The sequence below is a fragment of the Mytilus californianus genome, unplaced genomic scaffold (assembly GCF_021869535.1).
Source record: "Mytilus californianus isolate M0D057914Y unplaced genomic scaffold, xbMytCali1.0.p SCAF_2, whole genome shotgun sequence".
Taxonomy (NCBI): Eukaryota; Metazoa; Mollusca; class Bivalvia; order Mytilida; family Mytilidae; genus Mytilus; species Mytilus californianus.
Genome location: NW_026262668.1, coordinates 12,343,927 through 12,364,704, shown reverse-complemented (window position 1 = coordinate 12,364,704; position 20,778 = coordinate 12,343,927). Strand labels below are relative to the sequence as shown.

The following is a 20,778-nucleotide window of genomic DNA, read 5'->3' as shown; positions in this document are numbered from 1 at the left end:
TACATAACATTTTCCTTTTTCCTTAGAGAAAACTAATGACACAAATATAAGATTTTTTGGATTCTCCGTTTTAACAATGTTTTTAAACAATGAATTGCTCTATATTTACTGGAATAATTATGCATTAAATAAAAGTGTTAACATAACTATACATGAAGTATGCAGAGTCAATTAAGTTTCTGTCCGTTGCAACATGACAACAGATTTTCTAGATAAGTAAAATGGTTTGTAATGTGTCCTACCGATCAAATTAAATTTATCCAATACAGAAAAAAATCATTTTAAATATATATGTTTGAAGCGATAAAAAAAGTACATAATAAAATACTTTTCTACCTCTAAAGCTACTGATTGGTTTACTACTGTTTCTTCCTTAAACAAGGTAAACAGATGGTTTAATACGTCATTCAAATCATCACGTCTGTCTACATATCTACGTAAAGCTAGGAGGAGCTGTTCTTCATTCTTACTTCCTGTAATCTATAATTAGAGTAGAAGAAATAATTTATGAACAATTAATCTTGCTTATTCAAGTTATTTTTTAATGACAATTTTTTTTTTTTGTATATAGTACATGCACTCGAAACAACAGTTCCAATTAAAATGCTATCAGAACATTACAAAAATATAATGAAGCTAACAGTCATGACAGTAAAAAATCTTTTTTATGACTGGCATAATAAATTTTATTATACATGTACTCATGTCAAAATGCCAGATTTTGATTGGTTAATATGAGGGAGATAGTTTACTCTATCCCATGGCAAATACTCTATTACCCTTCATGGAGACGCTTAATCAAATGTGCCCTTTATTAAATACAGATGAATAGTATGTACAAGACGTCATAGTTTATTACTTTGAACTTGAAATTTTATAGACAGTAATAACAGAACATTCAGTATAATAAATTAAATAACACATATCTAAGAGGATGATAGAGAAGATTGTTATCCCTCGAAAAGACATTGTCAAGCTTGGCTTCACCTCAGTTGACAATGTTTTCTCAGGGTAACAATCTGCTCTATCACCCTCTCAGCTATGTGTTATTAATATAAAAACCCTGGATCAACATCACTCTTATTCTTAACTTTTATTGAGTCAAAAGGAGGTTTTTTTTCCTATTTATGCTGCAAGTCTGTTAGTCTTTCTAACATGTACCAAGTTCCAGCATTTTATGTATCTTTAGCAGCTGAGAAAAAAAAAGCATGCAAAAATACATAAGCACCATAAATTGAAATTTTGATGTTTGATTTGTGGAAGGAAATAAAAACTTTAACTTTTGGCTTAGACTGATAAAGGGCCTTCTTTCAGCTTGTTTGCCACTATTTAATCTACGGTATGTTTTCATTGTATAAATGTCATATTTTGCCTTACTTTATGCAAACAGGTAAAAATGTACCATTCAAGCATAAAAAACATTTTCAATTGATCAGAAGATCACAATCTTGCTTTTTCGTCAGACATTGGCTGTAGCCATATTTGGCACAATGTTTTGGAATTTATAACAATAGATATAAGAAGAGGTTGTATGAGTGCCAATGAGACAACTCTCCATCCAAGTCACAATTTGTAAAAGTAAACCATTATAGGCCAAAGTACGGCCTTCAACACGGAGCCTTGGCTCACACCGAACAGCAAGCTATAAAGGGCCCCAAAAATGACTAGTGTGAAACTATTCAAACAGGAAAACCAACGGTCTAATCTATATAAAAAACGAGAAACACTTATGAACCGCATCCACAAACGACAACCACTGAACAACAGGTTCCTGACTTAAGACAGGTGCAAACAAATGCAGTGGGTTAAACATGCTCTTCAACTTTCCAATTTATTCTATTTGAGCACCACTGAAGATTCTTATGTAGACTAAATGTGTGTTTGGTATGATATAACTTAAGCCTGGTATCATTAATACAATTGACAAACAAAATTTGGATCAACACAGCAAAAATGAACTTTAAACTTTTTAATGGACATAATTACTTTACCTGTTGAGCTGGAATATTTTCTCTTCTGTATGACTCAAAAGGACAGTTATATAGGCCAAGAAATTCAAAATGGCGTCCTTCCAGTCCTGGTATGCAACATCTTTCTGAACTGAAAAGCAAAACAGATTCATTAACTTTATAAATCATGTTTGTTGCACAGCAGAGAGCGCAACATCTCCTACTAACATCCCACAAAATCAGAATGGATATTTTCCATAATGCTATCGTGTAAAACTGACTTTTGACTTCTGCCCTTGATAAAGAATTTAGTAACATTGTACATAATGTATGTTTGATGAAGATTTGGAGCTACTGTACAAGATAGCTACAAGCTTTGTCCATGATACTATCATGTGATTTTGACCTCTGACACTAGTCTAACACAAAATAAGACTCATTCTCTCCTAATGGCAACTACCGATATCAATTTGTTAAAAAACGGATAAATTTACCAAATTTGAATGTTTTGAGTCTACAATTTGATATACTTTCAGTCAATTAAAAAGAAATGTCTTGTAGTAGTTTAAAAAATAAATGGAGAATGTGTCCATGGGACACAGCTGATGCCTCCGCTTGCATATAATGTTATAAAGGAACATAACTCAAGAACAGTAAAAATGACGCCATCCAAATTCAAATGTGAACTGAGTTTTGTGGAAATAAGCATTGTGTATAAGTTTCATAACATTTGGTTGAGGCAAACTTAAGTTAGAGAACGTAAATGAAAAATTCAACAATTTGTCCATTTGTAAAAGGCATAACCCTAGAAAATAAAAGTGACACCACTTAAATTCAAACTTGATCTGTGTTTTGTGGTAATAAGCATTGTGAATAAGTTTCATAAGATTTGGTTGAGGCAAACCAAAGTAAAAGAACGGAACGAAAAATTCAACATTATTTCCATTTGTAAAGGGGCAAAACTCTAGAACAGTAAAAGTGACACCGCCCAAATTCAAATTTCATTGGCATCTGTCATGCTATGTATTGTTTTGACATACTCGGACTCATAAATCATCCAGTCAAAATACTGGTTTTGATGATTTGAGCACAAATTTTGAACTCTTAGTACTGAGTAATGTTTTATGACAGAGACCTCGGGTGTTTTGAGGAGAAAGCTGTATATAGCATGGTGAGCTTTGATAGAAAATACTTAAAGTTGAGGGTTATTAATTTCTATGTTAAACTTACTCCTTGAAGTCCCCTGCTGCTTTGGCCTCTAGTTTGAATGACCTTGGTGCTGTATCTCTACCTGCTAGATTAGTAGCTGATATATCAAGGGATACCAGATGGGGTAGGTGAGATACCAGGGTTGTAAGTATTAATTCTGGATTGAATGTAGAACTGTTTGGGTAGTTACACTGAATGATACCAGCATCAGATGATATATCTAAATGCCTGAAAAGTATATAAAACTGCAAATCAATTTTTTATAAAGTAGATTGGTTAATAACAAGAATAAAGTATTTTTATTCTCTTTGGTATGTAATAATATCTATACAAAATTCACATTATTACTTATAAATTCAAAATTCAAATACATTACTTTATCATGTTTATGAACATAATCCCATTTTGCGCTTTAATTACAGCAAGTAGTCCTGCACTTTAAAATGTCATGAATGTATGTGACGTCTTACAGATCATTTTAATAATTTACGATTAGACAGTCAGTGTTATCCGAAGAGCCTTATATCAGCATTATGCCTTGGTGCCTAAAGTTGATAATAAAAAGTTTTATAAATGTACATGTGCTGCTATAAAATAATGTAAGGAAAACTGTTCTATTTCAAATCACATGATGCAGTTTGAGATTACTTGGGAAACTGCTATTGTGTTGTGAGATGTTTTCTAGGCAATTTTTATTTTGTCTTTTCCACATATACATATTTTTATGCTGTATTCTTAAAGTAAATAACAAAGTCTTCAATTTTGCCTACTGTATATAAGACCACCATGAAGTCATATACAGTGTTGCAATAAGCTAAAGCTTACCTCAGTTTAGTAATTCTGCATATACTTGTAACAAAGTCAGCATGTGATTGGTATTCTACACAGTTTAAATTTAACCAGACTAGATTTTGACATTGTGTCATTGATTTTACAGCAGTGCTTGACAAGATACATCTAGAGAGATCCAAATGTGTCAGTTGTGAGAATAAATGCACAATTTCACATCCTGGCAGTAAACCTAAATCGTGTTCTCTCATATCACGCAGAACCAACCTCTGTAGATGTGGACATTCAAGTTTGATATGGGGTATAGTGTCACCAGGTTGCAAGTCTAGAGCTTTGAAATGTAATTTCAGAGCACTGTCAACACTGTCTTCTATACTCAGAGACAGTAATGAATGTCCAGCCTTGGAAGAACTGATCAAATTAAATATATCACATGAAAAGGAGCAGTTTACCAACTCCAGTTGTTTAAGTGGATGATTCAGTACTAGTTCTATTAGATTGCTTGGATACATTTTATGTAATAGACTTTTTCTAAGGTATACTTTGCATAGTCTGGTGTTTTCAGTGTCAGCAAATATCCTTAACCATGGCAGATATGGTACATTGCTGGAAAACAAGTTTGAAAGATCTCTGGATGTGTTCTCTGATTGAGATTCTAATAAATTTTTGAACAGCTTGTCACATAGACTGGGAACCAGTAAACAAACTCCTGGTTTCAGCTCATATTGTTGATCATCTGTTTTCACAGCTAAAGTTTGCACATTGTTAACACATGCTTGCACACACAGATCTTCAAGTGAGTCAGGCTCACTGATTGGCCAGTTGTTAGTCATACTGTGTCAGTTCACTGATTTATTAGTTATTTGTCATTCTGTGTCAGCTTCACTGATTTGTCAGTTATTTGTCATTCTGTGTTAGCTTCACTGATTTGTTAGTTGTTTGTCATTCTTTGTCAGCTTCATGGGATTGGTCAGTTGTGCTTCAAAGTTATGTTCTATGAATCTACAATTACCATCATTCTGAAAGATTGATGAAAAAAATAATTAAACATTTTGTTGCATGGCTTTTTTTTTACATGTAATTAAATATGTGCAACACTTTCATCATAAAGATAAAAATAATCAAATCTTTAGATTTAATATTTCTTTTCAAATGAATATTTTATCATTACCATTACCATAATCACAATGTAATGTACAATGTACCTTAATGATAATCAATATTATTATTATAGTAATACAGCTGAATAAAAGTAAATGGGGATATGTAGCAACAGCATAACACAATTAAAGTGCCATCTGGCCTAGTCTGCTAAATAACATACATTCTAGCTTCTGATAGCAGGAAATACCTTGTCGGCTTAGCCACAATCAGATGTACATTTTGTGTTTCACGTGAAGTCAAAAATGAAGATCACATCAGGCAAAAACCCTTTTGATATTTTGGTACAGAAATGGTTTAAATTATGAAAAATGGCCATCATAAGGCTAACACTTGAAGCATTTATATAATTACATGCAGTTTTGGGAAGAAATATTTAATATTTTTATTAAATAAATGGTGTTTTAAAACTGTCTAATTTTCTTTAATGGTTGCCTTCAAGACATGGTCACCAGTTTCAAATTTTTGGCCAATCACAAAGACAACAAAATATGTTTAGAATTATTGAATATCAAACATTTTAATCGAAAAAAAAATGACAAGAACATGTTTAACTCACAATTATTTCAAACAACAGTAGCTTTCTTTGATCATTACTCTGATCTGATCAAACTATTTCTAAAATAATCTATTAATAACAAAACTTCAAAAAAAAACCTTTCTTTTGGTGTATAGAACATTAAAATAACTTGATGCATATTCTGACAATAAACAATCAAAGTTAGAAATACAATTTATATGTTTTGTCTACGGACAAGACATTTTATTGATATTTAATTAAATGCATCATTAAAACTTAATTTTGACATAGTTGAATATGTTCTCTTGACAAAATAACATACATTTTATCATGTTTATCCATCAAATGATGCTGAACCTCGTGGAAATTGGAAACAAATACATTGTGATAATGTCTACGGACAAGACATTTTATTGATATTTAATTAAATGCATTAAAAAGATATTTGTTAAAATTAAGATTAAGTTACCCATATAATTTTAAGCTGTGTTTTTTAATTTTTGGAAAATATAAAAATGTACCCAAGATTCTTTACATATCTCAAAATTTTATTGATTAAGCAAAAATGAAGACACATTCTTTCAACTGAAATCCATAAGTCTGACTGTTTAACAATCAAGCTTTTGTTAAAACTCAATTTTGACATAGTTGAATGTGTTCTCTTGAAAAAATAACATACATTTTATCTGTCAAATGAGGCTGAACTCAAGGAAATTGGAAACAAATAGATTGCGGTAATGTCTACGGACAAGACAATTTCAGTTGAATAAACAATCTGTTAGAAATAATTGTGATTGTATTTATGTTGAAAATACTGAGTTTTAATGTGTTCAAAGAACTTTCATCACCTATAAATTAGATTTAAGTTCCTAAGTAGACAAACAATTGAATTTAATACTTGTTATGTACAAGTGTCTTGTCCGTAGACATTTCCTCATCTGCTGGTAATCCTAAATGCAAAAGATAAAGTCAGAGAGAGCGAAATACTATTTCTTCATTTGATTAAGTTTATCTTTTAAGTTGTGAAGAAACTGGAATACTAATATTGAAGTAAAATAAGGTATGCTTTTTATGACTGACAATTTGCCACTTTTTAAAATCCACTCCTGTAAAGTAATTTTACAAAAAATGAGAACAGTTAAATAACCATTAATTAATCAAAAATAATACATTTCTAAGTTTAAACAACACATAGGAACAATTTAGATCCATAAAGCCAAGCAATATTGATATAAAGTCATGTCTACGGACAAGACATGTGTCTACGGACAAGACATTCTGACATTTTTTTAAACTCTTCCTCTATTAAAAGATGGTAGAAATTAATGTTTGTAGTGTTTTCATATCTACAAAAGAGCAGGAACTTAGCAATGCAACATTTATGTTATTACACTTCAAGTTTACTAGGAAATGCATGTCTACGGACAAGACATTTTTTCACTTTATTTGTATATCCATTTTAGATGGCATATATCTCCAGCTACGGTACTGCAATATAGATATATGAGGTAGTTGTTGCTAATTCATATACAAGAAGAGAAAACAGAAAATAAAACACATAATAGCATAAATTTCATTTATTTTTCTCTTTTATTACTACACTATACAAGGGAAAAACAAAAATACAAAATTGCATAACGAACGCATAGTATTCCACTTTTTATCATAACTTTGTAACCACTGAAGAGTTTTCGTTGCAACAACCAGCAAAAGAAAGATGAATAAATTGTCTATAACAGTGAACCAATAATGTAGTTCAAATTAGGTTCACTTATAAACTATCAATTTATAAAAACAGTGTATTTTTAAATGAAACAACATAACGTGAAATTTTGCCCATTTTTAGCGTGTATTTAGTGGTTTTTTTTCAAAATGGTCACACATATACATGATATTTGATATGCATTGTGAAGCCCTATATTCTTTCCTTCAGTTCAAAGATGTAATACTTAAATTAAGTTCATCTTCTTGTCTATAGAAGCCTATAACATAGACCTAATATGAAATGTACATCTGATTGTGGCTAGGCCGTTGTATGAATTTACTTTTTAATTTGTCATTTTGAATCTTCACGAACTGATGATGATGCAAGAAATATGAATGTAGTTCCTGTGCATGATGAAGCCCTGTCTTTGATCCTTGTAAACTTCCCATTTCACCATTCATAATTGGACCATACACTATTCCCAAACAATATTAGACCAATCTTTGTGAGAAAACCAATGGCCTGAGTAATGATAAAACAACAACTATGCTCTCAAGCGCTTGAATTGCTCACCTGGTAAAAAATATGCCATTAAAATCAGGGTTTAAACTAGGGATTTTGATATTTGTTTTTTTTTTTTCTTTATTGCAATCTCAGTTATGTTTGCTTACTTGTAGGTCTGATTTAGTGGCATTTGGTGATAATTTTTAATGTTTACAGTGTATACCTACATGTATCTTTTAAAGTTTTTGAGATAAAAAAATAACGTCATTTAATGGCAATAAATTCTATAACTAGTGTGACAATTTGGCCATGTTGACTTACATGTACTTGCAGATCTTATTTTTGCTGATCCTTTTCGCTTTTTAAAGTTTCTCTCCAACTTCTATAAGTGTAACTTCAGTAAATAAATATACGTCATTTAAGACCGTCCATATAGGGGAAAGTTTTCTGGATAACAATGTGCTCCACTGATTGGTAGATAATATTTGTAATAAATATTTTTGATAAGATGGATCAAAACTAGAGTTAAAATTTTTTTTTTTTAAATAATGCTGAATGTACTTATATTTTTTACTATAGGGTTGACTAGTAATGGGGGTCAGTTTAGGAATATAGTGCAAATATGCAGTGTTTATAAACAAGGCCATGCAAATAGCACAAAAATGCTGCTTGATCCTATGTTTTCATTGTTGCAAAAGATGGGTCTAAAATTGTACTTTAATGAGGTATGCCAGGTATAAATTTAATTCCAGTACATGTAATAGGTTTGCATTGAAGTCAAAAATTCATAAAATGGAAAAAAATCATCATTTAGGGGAAATAACTTCTATAAGGAGTCTGTTGACAGGTCAGCCACGATGACTGATTTGTAGATTTTATTGTGCTGAACAATTTTGTTTTTTTACTGTTTATCACTATCTTTTATAGTTTTTGCAAAAACTGAAAACATGGGAAAATATCATCTTTCAGAGGCAATATCTCCTAAAAGCAGTCAGTTGACAGTTTCCACCATGTTTTTATTGACTTATTTGTACATTTTAATTTGCTCAACATCTTTTCTATTTCAACTTTTCTCTATCTATAATGATTTCTGCAAAAAATGAAAAAAAATGATAACAAGAGGCTGTCAGAGTGACAGCAAACCGGATTTTCCTGCAGAGGTCGAACCCTGAACAGTTGAGCAAGTATGGACACTACATTTAAGCTTAAAACAGCTCTGAATTTGGATTGTGATTGAATATTTGACACAGCATAGGTTTGTGACACAAAATGAATGTGGTTTAAGAACTGAAATACTTGAAATTGGACATTTAAATACCTATTATGGTCCAATATCAAAAATTTAAGTACATATTAGAATCAGCAATTCAAAGAACCCCAAGAATTCACCTTTTTGATGAAATCAGACAAAAGTTTAATTTAAGACCCTTTGGACCTCAATGTTGACCAATTTGATAAAGGAGCCCACAATCCAAAATCTCTCAATACATGGTTAGATTCAGCATTTCAAAGAACCCCATCAATTATTTTTTTGTTGAATCAAACAAAGTTTAATTTTGGACCCTGATTTGGACCAACTTGAAAACTGGGCCCAAAAATCTAATATTTAAAATCAGGTTTAGATTCAGCATTTGAAAGAACCCTATATATATTTAATTTATGTTGAAATGAAACACAGGTTAATTTTATCCATAATATTTTCTGTGCAAAGGGAAATAACTCAAACTGGATATGATGCAATTTTTCAAATTATAGTCAATAATATAATAACAACAACCAGTGATGACTAAGTTCTCTAAAATTAGATATGATTTAACACTCAAACATTGTTAGAATCAGCATATCAAAGAACCAAAGAATTCAATTTTTGATGAAATTAATCAAAAGTGTAATTTAGGACCCTTTGGACCTCAATGTGGTATTATCTTATTAATAATGAAAAGAAATACAGGTTTAGATTAAGCATTTCAAAGAACCCTATATATATCCAATTTATGTTGAAATCAAACACAGTTTAATTTTGGACCCCAATTTGGACCAACTTTGAAAAGTGGGCCCAAAATCAGAAATCTAAATTTATGTTTATTAATAGACAATATAAGCTTAGTTTTTAAAGGAGTTTACTTCATAAAAAAAAATATATATAGCATTCAGAAAATTAGTTTTTACAGAATAACAAACAAACTTGCCACAAAATTCTACAAACAATTTACCAAAGAAAAGAAGAAAAAAATCCAAAATTTTATTTATCATTAATACAATGTCATTTCAAAATCTATAAAACTTATCAGTAACAAGAAATAATTGTAACAGAATGCTGTTATGAAGTCTCCCAAACAAAGCTCCAATAATTCGTCATTCCCATTGTCACTTGAAATTGGGCAATGTCCAGTACAAATTGGTTTATGATATGCATTAGTGACGCCTATGGATATACCCTGTATGTCATTCAAATCTTCTTGAAATTACGAACAGGAATTTAAATGGTTAAGGGGTGGAGATCTCGACCGTTAACAAGTTCTCAAAAGGGGGGGTGATCCCCAGGGGACTCTCCCTTTATTCATATGATTTGATTTTTTGTCCCGTACAAGAATATATATGGTTTAGGGGTGGGGATCTCGACCGTTTACAAGTTTTCAAAAAGAAAGGGTGTGGGGGTGACCCCCAAGGACTTCCCCTATATTTCATTTGATTTGTGTTATTGTCCCATACAAGAATTTATATTGTTTAGGGGTGGGGACCTCGACCGTTTACAAGTTCTTAAACAGGAGGGGGTGGGGGTGACCCCCATGGACTTCCCCTATATATCATTTGATTTGTTTTATTGTCCCATACAAGAATATATATGGTTTAGGGGTGGGGATCTCGACCGTTTACAAGTTTTCAAAAAGAAAGGGTGTGGGGGTGACCCCCAAGGACTTCCCCTATATTTCATTTGATTTGTTTTATTGTCCCATACAAGAATTTATATTGTTTAGGGGTGGGGACCTCGACCGTTTACAAGTTCTTAAACAGGAGGGGGTGGGGGTGACCCCCATGGACTTCCCCTATATATCATTTGATTTGTTTTATTGTCCCATACAAGAATATATATGGTTTAGGGGTGGGGATCTCGACCGTTTACAAGTTTTCAAAAAGAAAGGGTGTGGGGGTGACCCCCAAGGACTTCCCCTATATTTCATTTGATTTGTTTTATTGTCCCATTCAAGAATATATATGGTTTAGGGGTGGGGATCTCGACTGTTTACAAGTTATCAAAAAGAAGAGGGGGTGGGGTGACCACAGGGGACTCGTCTTGTATTTCATTTGATTTGTTTTATTGTCCAATACAAGAATATATATAGTTTAGGGGTGGGGACCTCGACCGTTTACAAGTTCTTAAACAGGAGGGGGTGGGGGTGACCCCCATGGACTTCCCCTATATATCATTTGATTTGTTTTATTGTCCCATACAAGAATATATATGGTTTTGGGGTGGGGATCTTGACCGTTATCAAGTTTTCAAAAAAAAAGGGGGGTGGGGGTGACCCCAGGGGACTCCCCTTCAATTTCATTTGATTTGTTTTATTGTCCCATTCAAGAATATATATGGTTTAGGGGTGGGGATCTCGACTGTTTACAAGTTATCAAAAAGAAGAGGGGGTGGGGTGACCCCAGGGGACTCGTCTTGTAATTCATTTGATTTGTTTTATTGTCCCATACAAGAATATATATAGTTTCAGGGTGTGGATCTTGACCGTTTACAAGTTTTCAAAAAGAAAGGGTGTGGGGGTGACCCCCATGGACTTCCCCTATATTTCATTTGATTTGTGTCATTGTCCCATACAAGAATATATATTGCTTAGGGGTGGGGACCTCGACTGTTTACAAGTTCTTAAACATGAGGTGGTGGGGGTGACCCCCATGGACTTCCCCTATATATCATTTGATTTTTTTTATTGTCCCATACAAGAATATATTTGGTTTTGGGGTGGGGATCTTGACCGTTTACAAGTTTTCAAAAAAAAGGGGGGGTGGGGGGTGACCCCAGGGGACTCCCCTTCAATTTCATTTGATTTGTTTTATTGTCCCATTCAAGAATATATATGGTTTAGGGGTGGGGATCTCGACTGTTTACAAGTTATCAAAAAGAAGAGGGGGTGGGGTGACCCCAGGGGACTCACCTTGTATTTCATTTGATTTGTTTTATTGTCCCATACAAGAATATATATGGTTTTGGGGTGGGGATCTTGACCGTTTACAAAGTTTTCAAAAAAAAGGGGGGTGGGGGCGACCCCAAGGGACTCCCCTCAATTTTATTTGATTTGTTTTATTGTTCCATTCAAGAATTTATATGGTTAAGGGGTGGGGATCTCGACTGTTTACAAGTTATCAAAAAGAAGAGGGGGTGGGGTGACCCCAGGGGACTCGCCTTGTATTTCATTTGATTTGTTTTATTGTCCCATACAAGAATATATATGGTTTCGGGGTTAATAATTAACTTCAAAATGTCTAATAATATAGCTTATAATCATTACCACTTAGAAATAGATAATTTTCAAATAAATCTGTCACTCCAATATTTTTTTGTGAGATATGACATTATGCTTAGTCATAAAAAAGATAACAAGAGTAAAATATTTAAAAATTCCACTTTTGGATATTAAAAATGGCAATAACTCACAAAGGAGATATACTAATATCTTGAAAATTGAATCAGACCTCCATTAAGTCCCAGGAAACAACATATTTAAATTTGAAAAAAATTTGTTTAAGCGTTTTCATGTTATTCTGTTGACAAGCTGTTTGGCAGCCGCCGTAGATCCGCCCAGCCGCCCGCTGTATGTCACCATTTTAATAACCAATATTTCCTTCGAAAATCCGGTTAAAAACCACATTTTAAGGGCTATAGCTCCTATAAGTAGTCAATTGACAATTGTGTTTACTTACTTGTAGGTCTTATTTTGCTTCACAATTTCTATCTGTTATAAATTTGTAATTTCTACAAAATAATGCAAAAAATTAGTAAAATTAGTCTTTCAAGGGCAATAAATCCTGTAAGGGGTTAATTGACAATCAATCCATAATGACTTAATTGAAGATCTAAGTTTTCTGAACACTTTTGCTTCTTACTAATTCTCTCTAATATAAAGTTTCTACAAACACTGCAAAAAATGAGAAAAATTAAGTCTTCCAAGGGCAATAACTTCTATGTCAACCGACAACTCGCCCATGTTGACTAATTTTATAGATCTTATCGTTCTGGTCATTTTGACAGTTTAAAATTTTTCTCCATCTGTAATAGTTTAAATGAAAATAAACAAAAACTATGAAATTTGCAAAAGAAATGACATTTCAGGGGCAATAACTCTATAACATACATGTAGTGAGTCCAAGTTTTATTTCGCAGGAGATACAGGCCATAATCCTGCTGGCGAAATGACGATTTTAATTGCCAAAAAAAATTTGAAAATTGCTAAAATGTCAAGCAGTCACAATTATTTTATCAGTTCAAAGATGCAGGGATCTAGTTAGCCTATAAAACGTTTAAATGATGTGAGAAATCAGAGTATAGTAAAAGAGTATTTCTGGTAATGGAAATGATATGGATCAAACGCATTAATATGTGATTGACATATATCTTCATTTATAGGTCTACAATCATTCATGAGAATCTCATATTACAGCCAGAGATACATATATGTCTCTGTTATAATGGACATGATGTCTTGGACATTCAATAATGTTTAACAAAATTAGGACAAGTGGTGATATAAACTAAATTGCTCAATCATTCTAATGCAGTTCTTGATTAAAAAAAAACCAAGTCATCAGAAACAAACTGAGAGTATTTTGTTTCTTGACTTTTAAAATAAATTGAGATAGATGCACATGAGATATAATACCAACACATTTTATTTAAACTTAAATTCAAATTATCAGTACAAATAATATGACTCAATTGCTATTACTATTTTATGAAGGGTTTTCAATATACACAGTATCAATTAAAAACAATGGAGGTATATTTTTTTTGCATATAGCCTTACACATGTTATATATGCATATATATTATATATATCAAACAATTTCCTTAATGTACATGCATATGTCATAGATAAGCACCAAAACACAACGCAATCGAAACAGTAATGGAAATTCACTTTTCTCTACTCTCTCATGGAAGGAGAAGTAACTTCTCCCTCTCCAAAATCCTAGATTAGGCCATAGAGATACACCTTGACCTGCTGATAAATTTTTTTCCAACACAGGGGTTCAAATTAAAATTTGGTACTGGAAGGTCCAGGACCTTTGACACTCAAAACTGAAAGGTCCACAACCTAAATCCAAGGTCCTACTTTTACATGAAATATTTCATAACTCATCAAGATACAAAATTAATGTGCTTTTGGTGTAAGTTTAGCTTGTTTCATCATATTTGAACTGCATGTAATGTTTTGTTAAGCTTACAAATATATTGCCAGGCAACCATATATATAGTGCCAAACTGTCAGTGTCACTGTGGTATAACATGTATATTAATAAATGTTAAATTGTCTTGTATATTATGAATTCTAATAATTTTTTTTTTGTATTGGGGAGGGTGCACGTGCCACTGTGGGTGAGTGTGTTCTCTCAATCATTGACAATTATATCATAATCTGTTATTGATGTAAAAGCGTATTTGCCTTGTATCTTTTGTCCTTGTCATATTTCTAGATTCTCACTGTATATGGTCCAAGGACACAGTTATCGTCCTTAGGTTTTCGTTGTCTACGAATATAGTCCCTAGTGTGAACAGTGTATAACTTGCATATTTTTTTGATACACTTTTCCAATTTATTTCTTGATATTTTATGCATGAAATATTCAGTAAAGGGATGAAATTACATGTTAACAAAATTTGGTTGCTGAATCTTTATGTTAAGTAGTGATTTGGTCCAGTTAAAGAAGGTCAAAAATTAGAACGTCTGAAGCTGTCAAACTGAATTTAGCCCCCTTTAACACAGAATTGTCAATATTTTGAGTTAGAGCTGGTAGAAGTTTCTATAATTTTGATATTATTTGTATCAATAGTAGTACACTACACTGTAAAAATCTTTTTGAGATAGAGCAGGTGCGATTTTTTTAATTTGAATTTATTGTCTAAAAGAAATGCACTACGAAATGAATCATAATTTCCTGTTGATATGCACATCTACATAGTATGTCCTTATTATCTACAAAGTTTCATGAAATTCTGTTGTGTGGTTTCAGAGGAGTTGCGATGAAAAAACTGTTGCAGTAGTATATTGAAACAATTAAGTTCAAAGGGGTGTAACTTCTAGAAAAAAAATTGAATCATAATTTCCTGTCGATATGCACATCTACATAGTATGTCCTTATTATCTACAAGTTTCATGAAATTCTGTTGTGTGGTTTAAGAGGAGTTGCGATGACAAACTCTTGCAGAAGTATATTGAAGCAAATAATTTCAAAGGGGCGTAACTCCTAGAAAAAAAATTGAATCTTAATTTCCTGTGGATATGCACATCTACATAGTATGTCCTTATTATCTACAAAGTTTCATGAAATTCTGCTGTGTGGTTTCAGAGGAGTTGCAATGACAAACTGTTGCAGTAGTATATTGAAGCAAATAAGTTCAAAGGGGCGTAACTCCTAGAAAAAAAATTGAATCATAATTTCCGTTGATATGCACATCTACATAGTATGTCCTTATTATCTAAAAAGGTTTCATGAAATTCTGTTCAGTGGTTTCAGAGGAGTTGCGATGACAAACCGTTGCAGTAGTATATTGAAGCAAATAAGTTCAAAGGGGCGTAACTCCTGAAAAAAAAATTGAATTGTAATTTTCTGTTGATATGCACATCTACGTAGTATGTCCTTATTATCTGAAAAGGTTTCACGAAATTCTGTTGTGTGGTTTGAGAGGAGTTGCGATGACAAGAAACAGGACTGACGGACGGACGGACGGACAGAGGACGGACGGACAGACGGGTCAAAAACATTATACCCTCCCAACTCGTTGTGTGGGGTATAATAACTGTGTTCTCGGGCCATATGTTTATGATTTTAATTTTAGAAGTATGATGTATTTGAAATTCAATTCAATATTATAATTGAAGTACTGCTTACCAACATCATTACCATTTATGCTCTGGATTTCAAGAATAAATGCATAGTCACTGAAGGGTTTCCCTGTTTTTGCAACACTGTATGCAGTGTTGAAGAGAACCTTATATCTATTTAACTGACCAGGCTTACATTGCTGCTAGGGAATACATTGTCCAAGTTTAGTGTCTGACAATAAATCTTAAGACTTAAAATTTGGGTCACTTTCATGGATCCACTGCTTTAAACAAGATAAATGCTGGGGTGTCACTTCGTGTATTTTTATTGGGTCTATTTTAAGATTTTGTGTTCCTTACAAGTGCACTTTCTTTTCTAAATGTGGAGGCGGGACTTCTGGCAGTATGTACACGACATTAGACCAGTTTATTCATCAAAATATAGCCACTGTCCATCGATTTTCCAGTTGGGCTTAATTTTCCGTTCCCGTTATTCACGATTGTTTTTTTGGTCTATAGTGAGATCTTCGTTTGATTTCTTTTGTTTTGTTCCCAAGGAAGATGTTGAAGCCCGTTCATCATCTTCAGGCTTCCTCTTGGAAGACATGACACCAAAGCGAAACAGACTCATTTTGTTCAAAAATGTCTAAATGATTTGTCACATGACTTATCACAACTATTCATAACCTTGTGTTTCCAAGAAATACATGGTTAATAAAATGCTCCGCTTGGGCGCAGCTTGATACGACCGCAGAGGTCGAACCCTGAACAGTTGGGGCAAGTATGGACACAACATTCAAGCTTGATACAGCACTGAATTTGGATTGTAATTAAATATTTGACACAGCATAGGTTTCTGACACAGAATGAAAGTGGTCTAAGAACTTAAAAATTTTTAATTTACCTATTCAAAAAATATCATTATTATTTGCTTAAATATATAAATCAGAAATAACCAATTTAAAATGGAAAATTTTAAAGAAAAAAAATCCCCCCCCAAATTTTTTGAACCCCCTTATGATTCATCACCCCCAAACTCAATCCCAGCCTTCCCTTTGTGTATGGTACCTTGCAGTACAATTTCAGAGAGATCCATACACTTGAACACAAGTTATTGTCTGGAAACTAGAAAAATGCTTGTTTTTTGGCCCCTTTTTGGCCCCAAATTCCTAAACATTAAGGGCAATTACCCCCAAACTCAAACCCAGCTTTCCCTTTGTGATATGGAACCTTGCAGTACAATTTCATAAAGATCCATACACTTACACACAAGTTATTGTCCTAAAACTAGAAAAATGCTTGTTTTTTTGCCCTTTTATGGCCCCTAATTACTAAAATTTTGAGGGAATTACCCCCAAAATCAATCCCAGCCTTCCCTTTGTGGTATGGTACCTTGCAGTACAAACTCAGAGAGATCCATACACTTGAACACAAGTTATTGTCTGGAAACTAGAAAAATGCTTATTTTTGGCCCCTTTTTGGCCCCTTTTTCCTAAACTTTTTGGGCAATTACCCCCAAACTCAATTCCAGCTTTCCCTTTGTGATATGGAACCTTAAGCTTGTAGTACAATTTCATAAAGATCCATACACTTACACACAAGTTATTGTCATGAAACTAGAAAAATGCTTGTTTTTGCCCCTTTTGGCCCCTAATTCCTAAAATTTGGAGGCAATTACCCCCAAAATCAATCCCAGCATTCCTTTTGTGATATGGAACCTTGTGATACAATGTCAGAGAGATCCATAGACTTACACACAAGTTATTGTCAAGAAACTAGAAAAATGCTTGTTTTTTGCCCTTTTGGCCCCTAATTCCTAAAATTTGGAGGCAATTACCCCCAAAATCAATCCCAGCATTCCCTTTGTGATATGGAACCTTGTGGTACAATGTCAGAGAGATCCATACACTTACACACAAGTTATGTCTGGAAGTTACAAAAATGCTTATTTTTGGCCCCTAATTCCTTAACTGTTGGTACCATAACCCCCAAAATCAATCCCCACCTTCCTTTTGTGGTATTGAACCTTATGGTAAAATTTCATTGAGATCCATTCACTTCAACTAAAGTTAGAGTGCGAAAACTAATGTGTCTTCGGACGGCGACGCCAACGTCATACCAATATACAACCACAAAAATTTTTTTGCGGTCATATAAAAATAACTTTTATCACTTGTCAGCAAGGTCAGGGATGAAACATTTTATTATCTCAATTTCAATAATAATATGGCTTTGAAATGACGATACTGATGGTTAAAAAGGTCGGCAATTTTATTTTCTTTCAAATCGAAGGTCCGTCGTGCGTAGCTAGTAACCAAAACGAAAGTCCAATTGCAACAGTGAAAGGTCATGGACCTCAGACCACCGCTAATTTGAACCCCTGCAACATCAGATTTGCTCTAACAATTTTTATTTAGTTTTTGAGATACATATATGTGCATGTATAAGACAAAAACTGCATCTTACCCCTATGTTGTATTTTTAGCAACAGCAGCCATGTTTGTTGATGGATCAAATTCCCAGATATAGTTTTTAAAGTAGATACCCTAAGGAAAATTAAGGCAAAGTTTGGTATCATTTGGCCAAGTCGTTTCAGAGGAGATTTTTTTTTAAAGTTTAAGACTACAGAGGGAAGGATGACAGAAAACAGACCCCAAGTGATGACAAACGCTCACCTGGCCAGTGAGCCAATAAAAACAAAGATGGCAGACAGCAATCAACAATAACCACTAAAAACAAGTGTTTAACATGTTTAAAATTATGTGCTATTTACATCATTTATAAATCTACCTAGGTTAAAGTTTATGATTTAAGCACAGGCACTTGTCTCAGAATTTTTTTCCCCTATATACCTTAATATAACACAAGGTACTTAACTCGCATTTTTGAAAAATGTAAGCAGGTCGCAAAATTCCGTTATATGCCGATTTCTCGGTTAACAACCCCACTAACCCCTTTCATGTCGTAAATCTAAATTGACTTTTCTACACAATGGTGTATGACACGCCTAATTTTGTTTTCGGAATCATCCGTAGCAATCCTACCCAAGTATGTCAATCGTAATTATTTCGTCTACCGACGCCAAATTGGAAACATACGTCTCGCAGTAAAAGGTATCTTCCCACTCTCTTTATATATCTTGGTTTCCGATTGGTCAAATTTTATGGGAAGGTCTTAATGTTTCTCGGAGTTATCTGATCTTATTTCATTTCATACGCAAAGTCCAGAGAGAGTCTGAATGACATTGACGTAATGGGAAAATTTATGTCTAAAAAAAGAAACTCGTAACTTATTAGACATACCACAAATAACACTTGTTAGATTTTTATTCACGGTATCTTATACAATTTTACTTACTGGGTGATTAGTTCTATTCAGACAAAAACTAAATAAGTTTTTTTTAAATAATTTTTATAATTAATCATTTACTGCGAGTTTTGTGTTTCCAATCTGGCGTCGGTACACGAAATAATATCGATTGACATACTTGGGTAGGCCTGCTACAGATGATTCCGACAACAAAAGTAGGCGTGTTATACACCATTGTGTAGAAAAATCAATTTAGATTTACGACATAACAAGTTTTAGTGGGGTTGACAACCAAAAAATCGGCATATAACAGAATTTCGCGACCGGCTGACATTTTTCAAAAATGCGAGTTAAGTACCTTGTGTTATATTAAGGTACATGTATATAGGTAATTTTTTAAGTGTCTGTGGATTTAAGTACCATTTTGATTCCTTTTAATGCATGAGACAATGGGATGTTTCTACCATAAGTTTAATAAGTTAAAGGATTTAAAATATGAAAGAAAAAGGATAGAAATAAAAGGATAAAAAGGTAAAAATAAGTTAATTAAAACAAAACAAAAAGATTGGGATTAAATTGTGTCAGTATGGTATCAGCTTTAGATGAGATTACCAAAAATAAAATATATGAGTAACTAAAAATTTATCATTTAAAATTTTAATATAAGGTGATCCCCTGCCAAGGTCTAAGCATATAATTAGATGTAAGCAGCTAATCTAGTCGTAGATGGAGGCAGTTAGCTTGGCATTCCATGCAGACTGCTTGGTCCATCTTTCCTGTTTTGTGTATATGCATTATGTTAGTTTGTAGAGCTGGATACAGTAATATTGTTGTTGTTTAAATGTAAATTCACATTGTTGGGTGTCTTGAAGAGAAATAACTGGATGTTTCAGCAGTTTCACTTCAGTCTCTAATTAATATATCATCGTGTTTGTATTTCGGTGCGTTTCTTATTCATTTGGTGACAGAAATTTTGAGATTGTTTTTCTATTTCTATCAGGTCATCTGCTTCAAGATGGGATAAGGTAGTTGATGATAACTTAGTACATAATGTAAATAAAGAGTACATATTGATTTTAATTTTATACCCGACAGCACTAAGTCAGACTTGTACATGTTGTAGTTGTACCTGAATTTTTTGCGCATCAACGAAAAATAAAATAACATATAGGAAACAGTGTACATGAAATGCATATAAATCATTATTAAGATAGGACAGTTGCAGATGTAATGTCTTTTCTGCAGAAATCACATAATACTTTACAAACCAATGTTTATTTACAGTTTTACTTTTCTTGATTTTCCACAACCGGAAGTCTAATACGTACTCATACGTCAATTTCGGAGAACACTTGACAAATATCCGTCTTATTGAGAATTAAAATGGACATTAGCTACGATTTAGACAAAGCATTAAAATATGATTCTTTTTGTTTCAAGTATTAATCAAAGGGTTATTTTGAAATAACATTTCGTTGTAAGCCGTCAGTTTTGCCGAAATTTGTCAAAATAAGCTCAGAAACATCGCTGGTGTATTATTGACTTGCAAGTGAATAATTCTACCTCAATTGAATCTGTGTTTGT

The 20,778-nt window shown here is 33.0% G+C and overlaps 1 protein-coding gene across 2 annotated transcripts in view; it reads right to left on the bottom strand.

Annotated features, from left to right (window-relative positions):
• LOC127729253 (protein zer-1 homolog) overlaps nucleotides 1-20,514 on the bottom strand; it is a 46,297-nt gene extending 25,783 nt beyond the window's left edge. The window contains exons 1-6 of one of the 2 annotated variants that reach the window (XM_052236992.1): nucleotides 20,463-20,514; nucleotides 12,767-12,818; nucleotides 3,984-4,966; nucleotides 3,180-3,386; nucleotides 1,992-2,100; nucleotides 337-480 (exon numbers count right to left, since the gene is read on the bottom strand). In XM_052236992.1, coding sequence (XP_052092952.1) covers nucleotides 337-480; nucleotides 1,992-2,100; nucleotides 3,180-3,386; nucleotides 3,984-4,780 — 1,257 coding nt within the window. In that variant the 5' untranslated portion in view covers nucleotides 4,781-4,966; nucleotides 12,767-12,818; nucleotides 20,463-20,514. The remainder of the gene's footprint in view (nucleotides 1-336; nucleotides 481-1,991; nucleotides 2,101-3,179; nucleotides 3,387-3,983; nucleotides 4,967-12,766; nucleotides 12,819-20,462) is intronic. The other variant, XM_052236991.1, reaches the window with a different exon arrangement.
• Between the last annotated feature and the right edge of the window lie 264 nt (nucleotides 20,515-20,778).